The 12,983-nt window shown below is 45.2% G+C and overlaps 1 protein-coding gene across 9 annotated transcripts in view; it reads left to right on the top strand.

Annotated features, from left to right (window-relative positions):
• MPP4 (MAGUK p55 scaffold protein 4) overlaps positions 1-12,983 on the top strand; it is a 35,089-nt gene that overhangs the window by 9,173 nt on the left and 12,933 nt on the right. For 5 of the 9 annotated variants that reach the window (XM_059702756.1, XM_059702755.1, XM_059702757.1 and 2 more), the window contains exons 9-17: positions 131-202; positions 823-1,019; positions 3,542-3,606; positions 4,889-4,906; positions 6,258-6,296; positions 8,429-8,449; positions 9,809-9,823; positions 11,150-11,191; positions 12,788-12,946. In XM_059702756.1, the coding sequence (XP_059558739.1) occupies positions 131-202; positions 823-1,019; positions 3,542-3,606; positions 4,889-4,906; positions 6,258-6,296; positions 8,429-8,449; positions 9,809-9,823; positions 11,150-11,191; positions 12,788-12,946 (628 nt within the window). The remainder of the gene's footprint in view (positions 1-130; positions 203-822; positions 1,020-3,541; positions 3,607-4,888; positions 4,907-6,257; positions 6,297-8,428; positions 8,450-9,808; positions 9,824-11,149; positions 11,192-12,787; positions 12,947-12,983) is intronic. The other 4 variants (XM_059702758.1, XM_059702764.1, XM_059702763.1 and 1 more) reach the window with 3 other exon arrangements.

Here is a 12,983-nt window from a genome sequence, read left to right as displayed (position 1 = left end):
GCCCTTGTAAAAGTCCCTGCGGAGGAAACCACCACTGCACTTGAGCATTTGAGCCGCAGCTCCCTGTGCTGAATCCCAGGAACGCATGGAACTCTGCGAGCTGCCATTCTTCCCCTCTGACATTTTCCAGGCCATGTCTCGCGGCACAATCATGTTCAAGGTGGTTCCAGTTTCTGACCCGCCTGTGAACAGCCAGAAGATGGTGAGAACTTACTGCGCCTTCGTGCTACTGTTCTCTATGCTGTGGGGCACTTGTTCAATACTGTGTATATTTTTCAATACTGATTACGTGAGAGGCAAATGAATACAATAAAAGGAAATTATGTACCAAGAAGTTAAGGAGTCATTTAAAGAATGGCGAACATGCTCTAGCTGGTTTGGCTCAGTGGATAGAGCATCAGCCTGTGGACCAAAGGGTCCCGGGTTCGATTCTGGTCAAGGGCATGTACCTTGGTTGCAGGCTCCTCCCCGGCCCGGGCCCTGGTTGGGGCTCGTGCAGGAGGCAACCAATCGATGTGTTTCTCTCACATCTATATTTCTCTCTGTCTTTCCCTCTCTTTAAAAATTAATGGAAAAATATCCTCGGGTGAGGATTAAAAAAAAAAAAGGATGGTGAACATTTGAGCAAAACCTCTCAGAACTAAGAGATTCTATTCCTAAAGTCACTTTTCCCATAGCTCTTAGACTCATTCAAGAGGCAAGTTCTCCTTTTTTGTGGTGGGGAGGAAAGATGGAGCGGTAGATGGGAGAATGGAAGGAAGTTGTGTCTGGAGGGCCCATGCGTGCCCGGGTTCTGATAGTGCCATTATGCCCCCCTGTCAGGTGTACGTTCGAGCCATGACTGAGTACTGGCCCCAGGAGGACCCCACCATCCCGTGTGCGGAAGCCGGGCTGCCTTTCCAGAAGGGGGACGTCCTCCAGGTGGTGGACCAGAGTGATGCGCTCTGGTGGCAGGCCCGGAAAGTCTCAGCCCTGGGCACCTGTGCTGGCCTAATCCCTTCCAGCCACCTTCTGAAGAGGTGAGGAGAGTGCGCACTCCTAGACTCAGCCCGGAGCCATCGGGAAATGAAGGGTTTTCGCCGGCTTCGTTATTGCAGTTCAGATGAGAAGAAAGGGACCAGCAGATGGACAAACTCACACACCGACTTATAAATCCAAGTGCCAACTTGTCCATATGCCCTAAGCTTCCTAAATACCAAAGAACACGAATAGTAATACAGTTAGAAGAGGGAAAACATGTAGGAAACTAAACTGTAAATGGTAGTTCCAAGTCCTCTCTTAATCTTTCAAGGCTGAGTTGAAACCTCAGATACTGAATCTCAACCCAGCACCCTCGCTTCTGAGTAAAGACAGAAATTTTTTTTTTTTACAAGGTTGAAGGCTCAGCCCATGTTAAGAAACCAGGAAGTAGAAAAGAAACTAGCAAAGGATACTGAGAATAAATGACCAATGAGGCAGGATGGAAATCAAGACAGTATGGTGTTCTGATCAACTAGGTCAATTGCTGTTGAGGGGACTGAGAACTGACCATTGAACTTAGCAACGTGGATGTCCTTGGGGGTCCTGATAAAAGTGATTTCCGTGGAGGGGCGGGGCCAAAATGCTAGCAGAGTGAGATGTGAAGAAATTGATGATGGTGAGCAGGAGGGAAATTTTGAGACATTTTGGCATAAAGCTGAGCAGAACAATGGAGAAATTGCTAGAGGGGAAAGTAGAGAATTTTGTGTAGGTGGGATAAATAACGCTAGTGCGAACAGTCCAGTGAGAAGGAACTGTTTTATGACTTAGGAGAAAGAGAAGAGACCTGCCTTGAGCAGGTAGAAGAGGGGTCGGCCATAGGTGGGTCATCCACAGTTCATCCTCGGCGACGGTGACGCAGGGAATCGGAGAACGCAGCGGACGCGGGGGTGGGGGTATGGTCGAGCTGTGGAAGTTCTCTTCCAACTGCTCTGACTTCCTCAGTGAAGAAAGCACCCGTGTCATGAGCTGGGAGTAAAGGGTGGTAAGGAGGTGCTGGGAAGGAGCGAGGAGACAACGTGAAGCGTTTCTGTGAGAGCTGGAGAGCGAATGGATTAGGTGAATACCATATGATCGACATGAAGGGCCCACGTAAGGTTGAAGGGCATACATTTGGTCAGTTCCCTTGGGGGCAGGCCAGGATCAGACAGAGGTGGATTTAACAGCCCAGGGAGGAACTGAAATGAAGGAACATGGCATAGGAGGGAGGGGAGGGGGTCAGGTCAGTGGAAGGTTCTAGAAAGATCAGTGGATTATAGGTCCTGTGTGGTCTATGGATTACTGGGGTTGGGAAGGGAGGAGGTGCTGGTGAGAGAAAGGGATGCCGGGAATTGAAATTATGGAGAGATTGTGGCTATTGGTCTGAGAAGTTCAGGGTATGACAGTGGGAGGCAGTGGCCCAGGTAGAACCGGGGAAGGTCATTGGGAGAGAGGACGTCCAGGAACCGAGCAGCCAGGGTGTTAGAAGAGGTATTTATGTGCCTGATAGAGTCTTCGGGAATTAGGGCAGAGCTGTGCTGAGCGTGAGGTGAGCAGGAGTAATCTGAGGTCACCAGGAGGAGGGTGTGGGGCGATAATAGTCGGAGCGGGGGATCCTAGGGAGGAGGGAGAACAGTCTGGAGATGCCGGGAGAAGCAAGGACACGGACCCAGCTCCAGGCATGAGCAGCGGTGCACTGGGCCGGCTGCCAGCCACTGTGTGCCCCTCTCTCAGCCACGGTCAGCGAAGTCAGGGTGGCAGCTGGCAGCCAGCCACGTGGCAGCGCCGACACCAGAGGAACTGGCAAAAGCTACATATCGGGGTTCTCCCTGGAAAGGTGCAGGCACAGCTGGCCTCAGGGAGGCCTGGGCTTTCCTAGAGCGAGGATGCGAAGAGCTCACTCACAGACAGGGCTGGGGGCTGAGAGTCCCAGGGTGTGTGTGAGAGGGCTCAGGGAGGGGCGTGGTGGGCAGTCTACAGGGATTAGCGTGGAGGGGATAAGGGTGGCCTGAGCTCTGGGGGCTGAGGACACAAACAGGGACAAAGGCCCAAAGAGATCGCTCTTCATGGTCTCGTGAGGGCAGATGTGGCGAGGAGGCTCTGGTGGGGTCCTGCACAGAGCACACGAAATGCCAGGTTTATTGGATGAGGAACAGTCGCAGGAACTGAGACCGTGTGTAAAGGAACTGTGGAGGGCGGGCATCGACAGCCGGAGGGAAACAGAACCTGCTAGAACATTCTAGTGAGACCAGCTGAGGAGGGGAGGGGGCCGGAGGGCAGGTACCGAGGCCTGTGGTCTGCGAACTAGTGGTCACGGGCAGATTTTCACTCTAAGTCAGTGTGGCTCTAACACTATCCCATGAGGCAGGAGAAACATCAGAAAGGCTGTGTATTTAGAGAATGTATTTGACAATGTGTTGGGGGAAGAAATCTTTTTCACGTGGGTGGAGGCAGCAAGATTCTAGGAACATTCTGGCCTGGATCTGTACCTCCTGGGTTGGCCTGGGTTGACTTTTCTTCTGATAGTGCATTTCTTTTTTCGTAGGAAGCAACGAGAGTTCTGGTGGTCTCAGCCATACCAGCCCCACACCCACCTCAAATCACCCATGTGTGAGTGTGCTGATACCTCAAACCCAGCATGTGCACCGGGGCAAACTCCCTCTCTCAGGGCTGGCTTCCTGCCCAGGACAGGATCTTTATTTTTATTTTTTAAATATATTTTTATTGATTTCAGAAATGAAGGGAGAGGGAGAGAAAGATAGAAACATCAACGATGAGAATCATTGGTTGGCTGCCTCCTGCACGCCCCCCACTGGGAATTGAGCCTGCAACCCTCGCTGGTTCATAGGTCGATGCTCAACCACTGAGCCACGCAGGCCAGGCTACTTCGTGTTTTAACAAAGTTTGTGTATCAAGCCAGATTGACATACTTCTCTAATTCACTTTCCTATTTCATTTCTCAAAGACACACAGGAATGCTAACAAAGCTTCTAATCAGTATCTGATAACTAGTATGGCCTCTGGGTGACATGTAATTTGCTCGTATTTCCTAAGTGCAATTTTTATCAGAGTTTTTGAAAAGCCCATCCTGAAAATCGCTTGTAGACCCTATTAAATCCTCACCAATCCCTAAGTCCAGGAATGCCAGGGTTGGAGCCACTGACTCAAAGGGTCACCTCTTACAGGGATGTTTCTGATGGAGTGCAATCACTTTCTAAACTATTAGGTCATTTCTTTTTAACTGTTGTAGATGATTCTACAATAGATATTATTTCATATCTGCCTGCTCTGCTTAAATGTTACCTTAGGAAAAAGAAATCCCAGGAGCAGTTTACGGAGTTGACAGATTTGGGCGGTTTTATTAATGAAGACTTATTGAAAAATTCCAGGCCTGTGCTAGTTTGCAGATGGTTATCAAAATGTTATTTACTGAAGATGCACTTATAGCAGTCATCCCTCTTTCTTTCCCACTTTCTTTTCTTCCCTCCTTCCCTTTCCCCTCCCTCCCTCCCAGTCAAGATAGGAGTTCCTAAAATATGCTGAACTAAGCACATTAATTCAGAAGTGAGTAGAATGCAATCTTTTATAGCTTATTGGGATGAAAAGTAGGATTTGCCAGAAACAAGTAGATCCCCAATTTTAATAAGGCTCATAAATATATTAGTTTCTACAGGCTATTCACTAATCATTTTGTTACTAAATTTTTACTAAATTTCTGGAGAATAAGCCCAGAATATTAATTACTATAATTTGGGCACTTTGCTTTCCTATTGTAAGTAAGCTAATATGAGAAACTGAGTATAGACTAATGTGTTGTCTCTCTCTCTCTCTCTCTCTCTCTCTCTCTCTCTCTCTCTCTCTCTCTTTCCTTAAATCATTTGCCTGCATCCAGCGATTTCTATGGAAGAAGGTAAAAAATAGTAATTGGGAAAAACCCTCATCTCCAAAGTCTCCTAGAAATTTCCTGTAGTTCTCCCCATCAGTTACACTCAGTTCAGCTATTTATTAAGCTCTTACTATGTACCTAGTGGTGTGCTCGTCACTAATGCCCCAATGTATAAAAAGATGTCAGTCAAAGGAATGCACACAGTGTAGTTGTCTTAACACTGAGAGGAATAAAAGAAAAGAGAACTAACATTTACAGTGTGCAGTCCCACAGGTCTTTGTACAATGTCCTGCACATAGTAGGTACATGGATTATTTATTAAACTGAGTTGAATTTTCCTTTTAATATAAAAATCTGTTTTATTTCAGCACTGTACATCTTGTGCCTAGCACAGTGGCCAGGACTTCCCTGGAGATCAAGAAATAGTGCTTTAATAAATGTGTTAAGTATGTCCTAAAAGTACATATTATCTATAATAATAAAAGCATCATATGCAAATCGACCGAATGGCTGAACAGCAAAAGACTGTCCAGATGACCTTCTGGATGACCTTCCAGACGAAGCAGGGCCCACGAGGGCCTATCCTTGCACAAATTTCATGCACTGGGCCTCCAGTATTTTATATAATAAACTATGATATTATGAAGTAGTACTTATCACCTCCTGAAAAGGCACACCATTAATCAATGTTTTAAAATAAAATATTCAATATGAAACATTTGATGAAATACTATTTAATAGAGAAGGAGCACAGATAAACAAGTAGCATAGCTGAGATTTCCAACAGTGTCATTCAATGCCTTATGTTCATTTAGAGATTATTTTCTAGAGTAATAATTTATAGCAATAATGAATTCACTAGTTCCTAGGACATAACTAGGTTTTTTGTTGTTGTTTTTTTAAAGGCAAGCAAAAGCTATCGTAACAGCATAAGTAGCCCTGATTTTTAAACTTGTCACTCTGAGATCTAATAGAGCTACTGATTTTGCTCTCTCAAAATCAACAAGTCCACACTACTGACTAGGGTGCTGCTATTTTGAAGACAGTATATGTAAAGCAGTTTTATAACTTTTTTTTTTTCTGAGTTCTCATTTATAGAAAGAAACTGAATCTTAAAGGCAAACTCCTTTGTCCAGCACTCGAAAGCCCCTGCTTTAAAATTTGTAACCATTTTATGTTATGTAGCCGCCCATATCATACATTTTCATTTAATACAGCGGAGTCCTTTTTATCCCGTGAGGGAGCAACAGTTGTAAGAGTAGCATTCTTTTAAGCTGGTCTGTGCATTACCGACGTAAGCCTACATATAGGGGGTTTTGTTTGTGGTGCTAACACATCTTAAGGTCTACTCTTCTCTTTCGATGCTCTTGTATAGAAGACGACATGAAGATTGACGAGAAGTGTGTGGAAGCAGGTAACATTTCCTCTTGATAGTTTTACCAGCAGAAGAAATATGGAGCACCTCAGATCCAGAGTCCCTTAAGCTGAGTCAGCCAAAGGGGCCTCAGGCCTTTCCTCCGTTAGAGATGTGTAAAATGAATCCCCCACCCTCCCCTTTTTCTGTGGTTTTGACACTTGGAAGGGCAGCCCAGCTGTGGGGATGTCTCCAGGTCTAACCAACCTTCTAGAAATCAGTACCTTGGAAATGATCCCAGCAACACTCGGGTGTTACATTCAGTACATTCACGTGGAACATATGGAAACTACCATGTGAAATACTATAAAATATTGAAGTATCAAATTTTTAAAAAGCAAAATATATACTTTGATATTGACTGATACCATCTTCTGATAGAGTCTAGTATAGATAAATAGTGGCAGGTTCCAAATTTTGAGAACTATATGAAAACCTTTTACATTTCTGTACTTAACTTATTTTTGTAAATTGGGAGATTTTTCTTATCTAGTGTCAGAACTAAGATTGGCTCAAGAATCACTTGGGTTTTGTTGAGAGACTAGTTGAAGAGACTTTGGTCTGATAGGTGAATTTGTCTTGGCTTTATGGTGCTGAAAAACATTCCACTGGATAAGTTTTAAGGATTTTATTGGCTTTGTGCAATGATTCATGAATCGGTCAGCATCGCATCTAGCAGATGGAAAAGAGCTCCGAGGAATTGTACAAAACGAAAGACTTTTATATGCAAAAGGGAGCAGGAGCAAGGAAGTTATACTAGCAAAACGTGGGCTGGTTATGGCAAGGTCATTTCATTCAGGAGATGCAGGGCTCCATCAGGCAGGAGAGGTCAAATTATAATTGAGGTAAGTCTCAGTTTGGTGATGTGGGGCTTAGCATAAGTGACTCCATTTTGGGACCGTTGTCTTGTTTTTAACAATAAGCTAGTCTAGTTTTTAGAAACTGAAGAACAATGTGAAATCTTTAAATAGTGGGTATTTCAAAGATTCACATACACTTTCTAGAATAACTACAGAATAATGCTGATTTAATATTTATTTTTCCAGGTAATTATTCTTTTTTTAAAAAATTTGCAGTAAATTCATTTCCTTTCTGTAATTTTAATTTAAATTTTTATTAAGCAATACATTAACATATTTCAAATTCAAAAGCTACAGAATTATATTCAGTAAAAGTTTCTTTCTTTCCCCACTGCCCTACTCAGTTTTATTTCTTGAGGCAATAAATGCCCCCCAGGTTCTTCCATAATCCCTCCAGACGTGTTCTGTGCATATGAAAGCAGGGATGTACATTTTTTCCTCCTCTATCTCACACCCATCCTTACCTTAAAAGAACACACACACAAATAAAAATATCCTCTGATAATACCCTACACAAACTGTTCTGTTCCTGGATTTTTTTACTTAGCATTATATATCTTGGAGATGATTCCATCTTAGTACATAAAAAGCCACCTCATATTTGTTAAACAGCTTATTTTTATTATAAACAATGCTGCAAGGGATACGTTAGCTGCAGCACTGCCTGATCCAAGGATGTGTGCATTGGTGATGTTGCTCTGTATTTCAAGTTGCTCTCCATATAAAATCTAGTTTCTTAATCCTCAGTTTCTCTTTACAACACTAACAAGAACATTTTAACTGATGAGAAAGTTGAGTATTATCAAATCTTTTCCAGTCACCCAGTCAAGCCTTTCATATACTTATTCTCCTTGCCACACTTCCCTGGGTGAGGAACCCCCGTCTTCCGCAGGGTGCAGCCCTCCTGCATCTGCAGGCCCTGGAGCAGCAAAGCTGTGCACTACCCAACCATCTATACGACCTCCCCACAACATTCCGCCTGTCCCTCCCCACTGAGCCTCGCTTTATTTATTCTCTTCTGAGTCATTTATTTTAAGCTCCTGCTGCACCCTTGCTTGACATCATGGCCCAACTGCTTAACACCGTCTCTCATGTAAGGCTTATATGTGCCATGGAGACACCGCTGACGTGGCCTGGATTTAGGAACACACTCTGCAGTTGGTGTGCGTGCAGAAGCACAGGGACAGGGAATTATGCTGTTAAACTGCAGACTGAGTATGGCTAGTAATATAATGATGCTTTTGGTGTTTTGCCCCCATGGAAAAACCATAGACGAAGAAACATTTGAATCAGGTAAGTAAAACATGAGTGTGTGGTTCTGATTTTTAAATGTATATAGTATTTCAGATTTTGGTGTAAGTTGAACACCTCTTTAGGGGTATGACACAAGCATTGTTTAAATTCGTCAACAGTGTATTTGTGAGACGTAAATTTCACCTTAGCCATTAGGGCCATTTTGGAACCGTGAGGGCATTGTTGGTTGTCACCTTGGTCAGGGGCGCCCCTGGCCTTTAATTGGTCGGAATCGGGAAGGCTAGAGGTTGTGCAGTCCATGACACTGTCCGGCACAATGCTTTGAATTTCCTTCCGAACAAAACTCAGTACAAATACACGAGAAGTTCCTCGGTACACAATAGTGAGGTAAGTTCTCACCAGACGGACATGAAGAGCTGGTGGCTTAGAAGCCAGTCACCATGGCGAGAGACGTTTGAACAGAAAAAAGACACGGTCTTGCAATGGCTGAACATCAGTCAGTTCCACACACTGTGTATAGCACACTGATAGCAGATAACCTGCATCGTGAGCTATGGGTGCCGAATCCGTTATTTTCTTTAATGTGTGACTTGTTATTACTGATGATACACGGTATCATCAAGTGTCTGTCCCTCAAAATAATGTTGACATCATTAGAGCAGCATAGACCCCTCAGAATATCTTTAAAACACTGGCCACCTTCTGGGGCCTGTTAGCATTGCTCACCCTCTTTCAAGTGTGTGCTCCTCACTTTCTCCCTTTCATCATCTATAACTGCTTTGGCATGTCCCCCCTCGTTCGCTTAAGGCAAGTTCTCTTCCTCTTACCATATTCAAGGAAATGTTTGTGCTGGGTTTCGCCTGTCTCCAAGGGGCCAGCTGGAGATGGGAGGGTGCGTGGACCAGGGAAGGGTAAGGAAGGAGGACACTCAGGCTCCCCTGGGGCAGTGCCTGCCTCAGGCCCCTGCCCCACGCCCCTGCCCACTTCCTCCACTTCCTGGCTTCCCAGGCTGCAGCCCAGCCGCCTCTGGGGAAGGGGGAGAACGGAGGCTCAAATCAGTTGCCTTTCTATAATTTCTCTCTCTCAAGCCTCATTCCATGCCAAGTAGAGAGGAGTTTTCATGGGTAAAAAGCCTTCAGGGAGAGGCCAGATAAGCAACTTGCAGAAAAAGCTACTGTGCCCCCAGCAGCAGGGTCATGCCAATGGCTCTGGGGGGTGGGGGGGAGGGTGTTGCTCATCCTGCCAGGACTCCCAGCTTCTCTAAGGGGGACGTGACTGCCTCTCTTTGTCATTTGTCTTTATTTGATGGCTGCTTGATCTCAAAGGCTTAACTTTTTCATGCTTGTTTATTTGTTTATTTATTTGTTTATTTATTCTTATACTTCCTCAAATGTCCAGAGGAACTTTCAGAAGGTAACTGTTTTTATTTCCTGGGTAAGCCAAATAAAGCTATGTTTAAGATCTTTCAATGAATACCTGACAGAGTACATTTTAAGATACATGATATTTTAAGGCTGAAATATTCAATTTCATAGAAAATATTTAAAAGTAAACAATGAAAGAAATTCAGCTTGATGAATAGATTGCTAAGTAAACATTTCCCTTTAAACTTACTGACATATTTCGGTTAGAAAAATATGCTTACTTACCAGAGATGGAATCGATATTGTTGTGTTTTCCTTATATTTTAAAATGTGTGGGGTTTTTAAAGAAAACAAAGGTTAAGAGAAAAAGCTTGTGTCAGTTCATTCTATGAAAAATGCTCTTTATGTATTTTTCTCAATGATCAGAACAGAGTTGCATAAGTGACGAGAAACAGATGTTAGCAAAAAGTACCTGGAAATGACGTTTCCGTGACATTTCTCTCTGGAGTTTATAACAATTTCACTGAGACCCCAGGGGAAGCAGAGGCAGCAGTTTCAGGGCTGCTGGACAGTGTTCCTCCCTTTTTGCCTCTCCCGTTCTTGGACCGTCGGAAGTAAATGGCAGCTGTAGAGCAAATACTAACTATGCAGAATGAGCCATTTAATAATCCTAATAAGGCTAATATGCAAATCGTCCCCTTGGGAGTTTGACCAGGAGTTCAATCGCTCGCTATGACGTGTGCTGACCACCAGGGGATGGTGTGGAACATGGCAGGCGACAAGCAGCCGTGGTGCTGAGGGAGTGAGGGAAGGAGAAGGCAGGGAGGCCGGGAGGTGGGGAACCTGATTGGCCCTGATCACTGGCCAGGCCTAGGGACCCTATGAATTCTGTGCACCAAGCCTCTAGTGGAGAAGATAAAAACTCATCTCTAACAAAGAGGTTACTTACAGGACCTGCAGAAATCAATAGCTACAAATTAAAGCCAAACCCAGATATCTGTTTGTGTTTTTTAATCAGTTGACTTTGGGCATGTTTAAGAATATACCCAATTTTTATATGTTTTTACAATGAGTCAATATCTTTCTTATAACTTTACATAAGCCTAAAATTGGTTCCTGTTCCCAACCATACGAGACAGACTATATGAAGTGTACTGCTAACATTCTGAAGAGTGTCTCCATGTAGTTTGGAACATGGGATAGGATGGAAGGTGCTTAGGACATTCTTCAGTCAGTCACTCAAGGCTAAGACAGCGGTGCTGCCATCGACTGCGATAGGGTCACTGAGGATTTGGAGAGAATCGCATGCCTCTGTTCTAAGTAAACTTCTCCTCCTTCCCCATGTGTTCCGCTCCTGCCGCTCTCTGTGTCCCAGACAAGGAGGAGTTTGTTGGCTACGGTCAGAAGTTCTTTATCGGTAGGTGTGGATGAATCAGAGGTGGGTCTTTGTCACTCCCTAAGTTATATTCATACCTCACAACTTTCTGCCCACGGCTACACACGCTCCATGCTCTTCCTCAAGCGCTTCAAGCCGATGGAAACACTAAGACACAGACAGGATTGGTGGTTGCTCACAACTGTGTGTCCAGTGGCAGAGTTGGACATTTTAGTCGTGATTTGCAAACTCCTGGAATCCTGCTTAATCTGCCCACTGAACCACAGGGCTTTCTGGTAGTGCCAAAGCTGCTCCCAGGCCCTCTCAGTAGATAGAGCTGGGGACTATATATGTATATCACACACACACACACACACACACACACACACACACATCTATATTTGTATCTATATATGTTGAAAAGCATGAGTTAACACCAATACCTTCAAGGCCAATTCAGCACTATAGGATTTATCTTAGCATGCCTCAGCCCACCCCGCCCCCCACAATCCTTCCACATGTGTAACTCCTTTCTCTAACAAAGAAAAACAGCTCTTATTATCCTCAATACATTTGCTATTGTATCACTAAAGAGCACTTGTGGGACAGTCTGGCAGAATACAAAAGAAATAATTAAGAAGTATCCACTGGAAACCAGATGAATAACAATGAATGATCAACACATCAGAATACAGACACATACACAGACACAGACACACACACACAAAAGATAGAGGAAAACCAGAACAAGGAACAAGGTTGGAAATGTCCACCAGCAAAACAAGCGATCAGAATGTGAGTAATAAGCCTGCTCCACTGTTTCTACCCTGGCCCAAGCCACCAGCCCCCCTCATCTGGGAGTAGCCCCCAAACTGCTGCCCCCTGACCCTATGCCTCCTTGGCCTACAGTTTATATCCTGCCTTCAGCAACCAGAGGAATTCTTTCAACATAAACCAAATCATGTCACACCCACCTCTTGACCGTCCAGTGACTTCCCACCCCACTTTGACCACAGTCCAACATGGGACCGAGGCCTGTGTGGTCTCCCCAGCTTCCTACCACTGTCCCTACTGCTCACTGCCCACGGCTACACACGCTCCATGCTCTTCCTCAAGCGCTTCAAGCCCGCTCCTTTCTCTGCACCTTTGCAGTTGCTGTTCCCTCAGCCGGGTCTGCTCTTCCCCCCAGATGCCTCCTTAGCTGGCTCCGTTACTTCATCCAGACACCTGCTCAGTGTTGACGTCTCGGACACTTGACTGAACCGCCTGCCTGAAGAAGCACCTTGTCAACTCTCTATCCACCGATCCTCCTCCTAAGCACTCGTTGTTGTTGATGATTTTTGTCTCTCCTCCTCCATAAGATGTAAATTTCATGAGGAAAAGGCCTGGGTTTAGTTGGCCGTTATCTGACCAGCACCTGTACAATGCCTGGCACATAGTGGGTGCTGGGTGCCACTTAGAGGTAACGTCTGGGCATCTTGTTGTTTTTTCTTCCTATCGCTTCCTCTCTCCTACCGTCAGACAGGCATGGCTCTGCTAGTTAGCACTTCAGATCGCAGTCACTGCATGTCCACCAGGTTGGAAGCTGGACGGAATCTCTCCTGCCTGGATCTCACGTTCTGTGCTTTTCCCCTCCAGCTGGTTTCCGCCGCAGCATGCGTCTCTGTCGCAGGAGGTCTCTGCTCCCCACCCTGTGCTGCCCCAGCAGCTGCCCCAGTGCAGCCGGGGCCCCCTATGAGGAGGTGGTGAGGCACCAGCGGCGCCCCTCGGACACGCACCGCCTCATCGTGCTCGTGGGTACGTCCCATCCAGGCGGGCAGTGTCTCTCCTGCTC

The sequence above is a fragment of the Myotis daubentonii genome, chromosome 7, assembly GCF_963259705.1.
Source record: "Myotis daubentonii chromosome 7, mMyoDau2.1, whole genome shotgun sequence".
Taxonomy (NCBI): domain Eukaryota; kingdom Metazoa; phylum Chordata; class Mammalia; order Chiroptera; family Vespertilionidae; genus Myotis; species Myotis daubentonii.
Note: the sequence above shows the minus strand (reverse complement) of the source record. Positions and strands in the feature narration are given on the sequence as shown.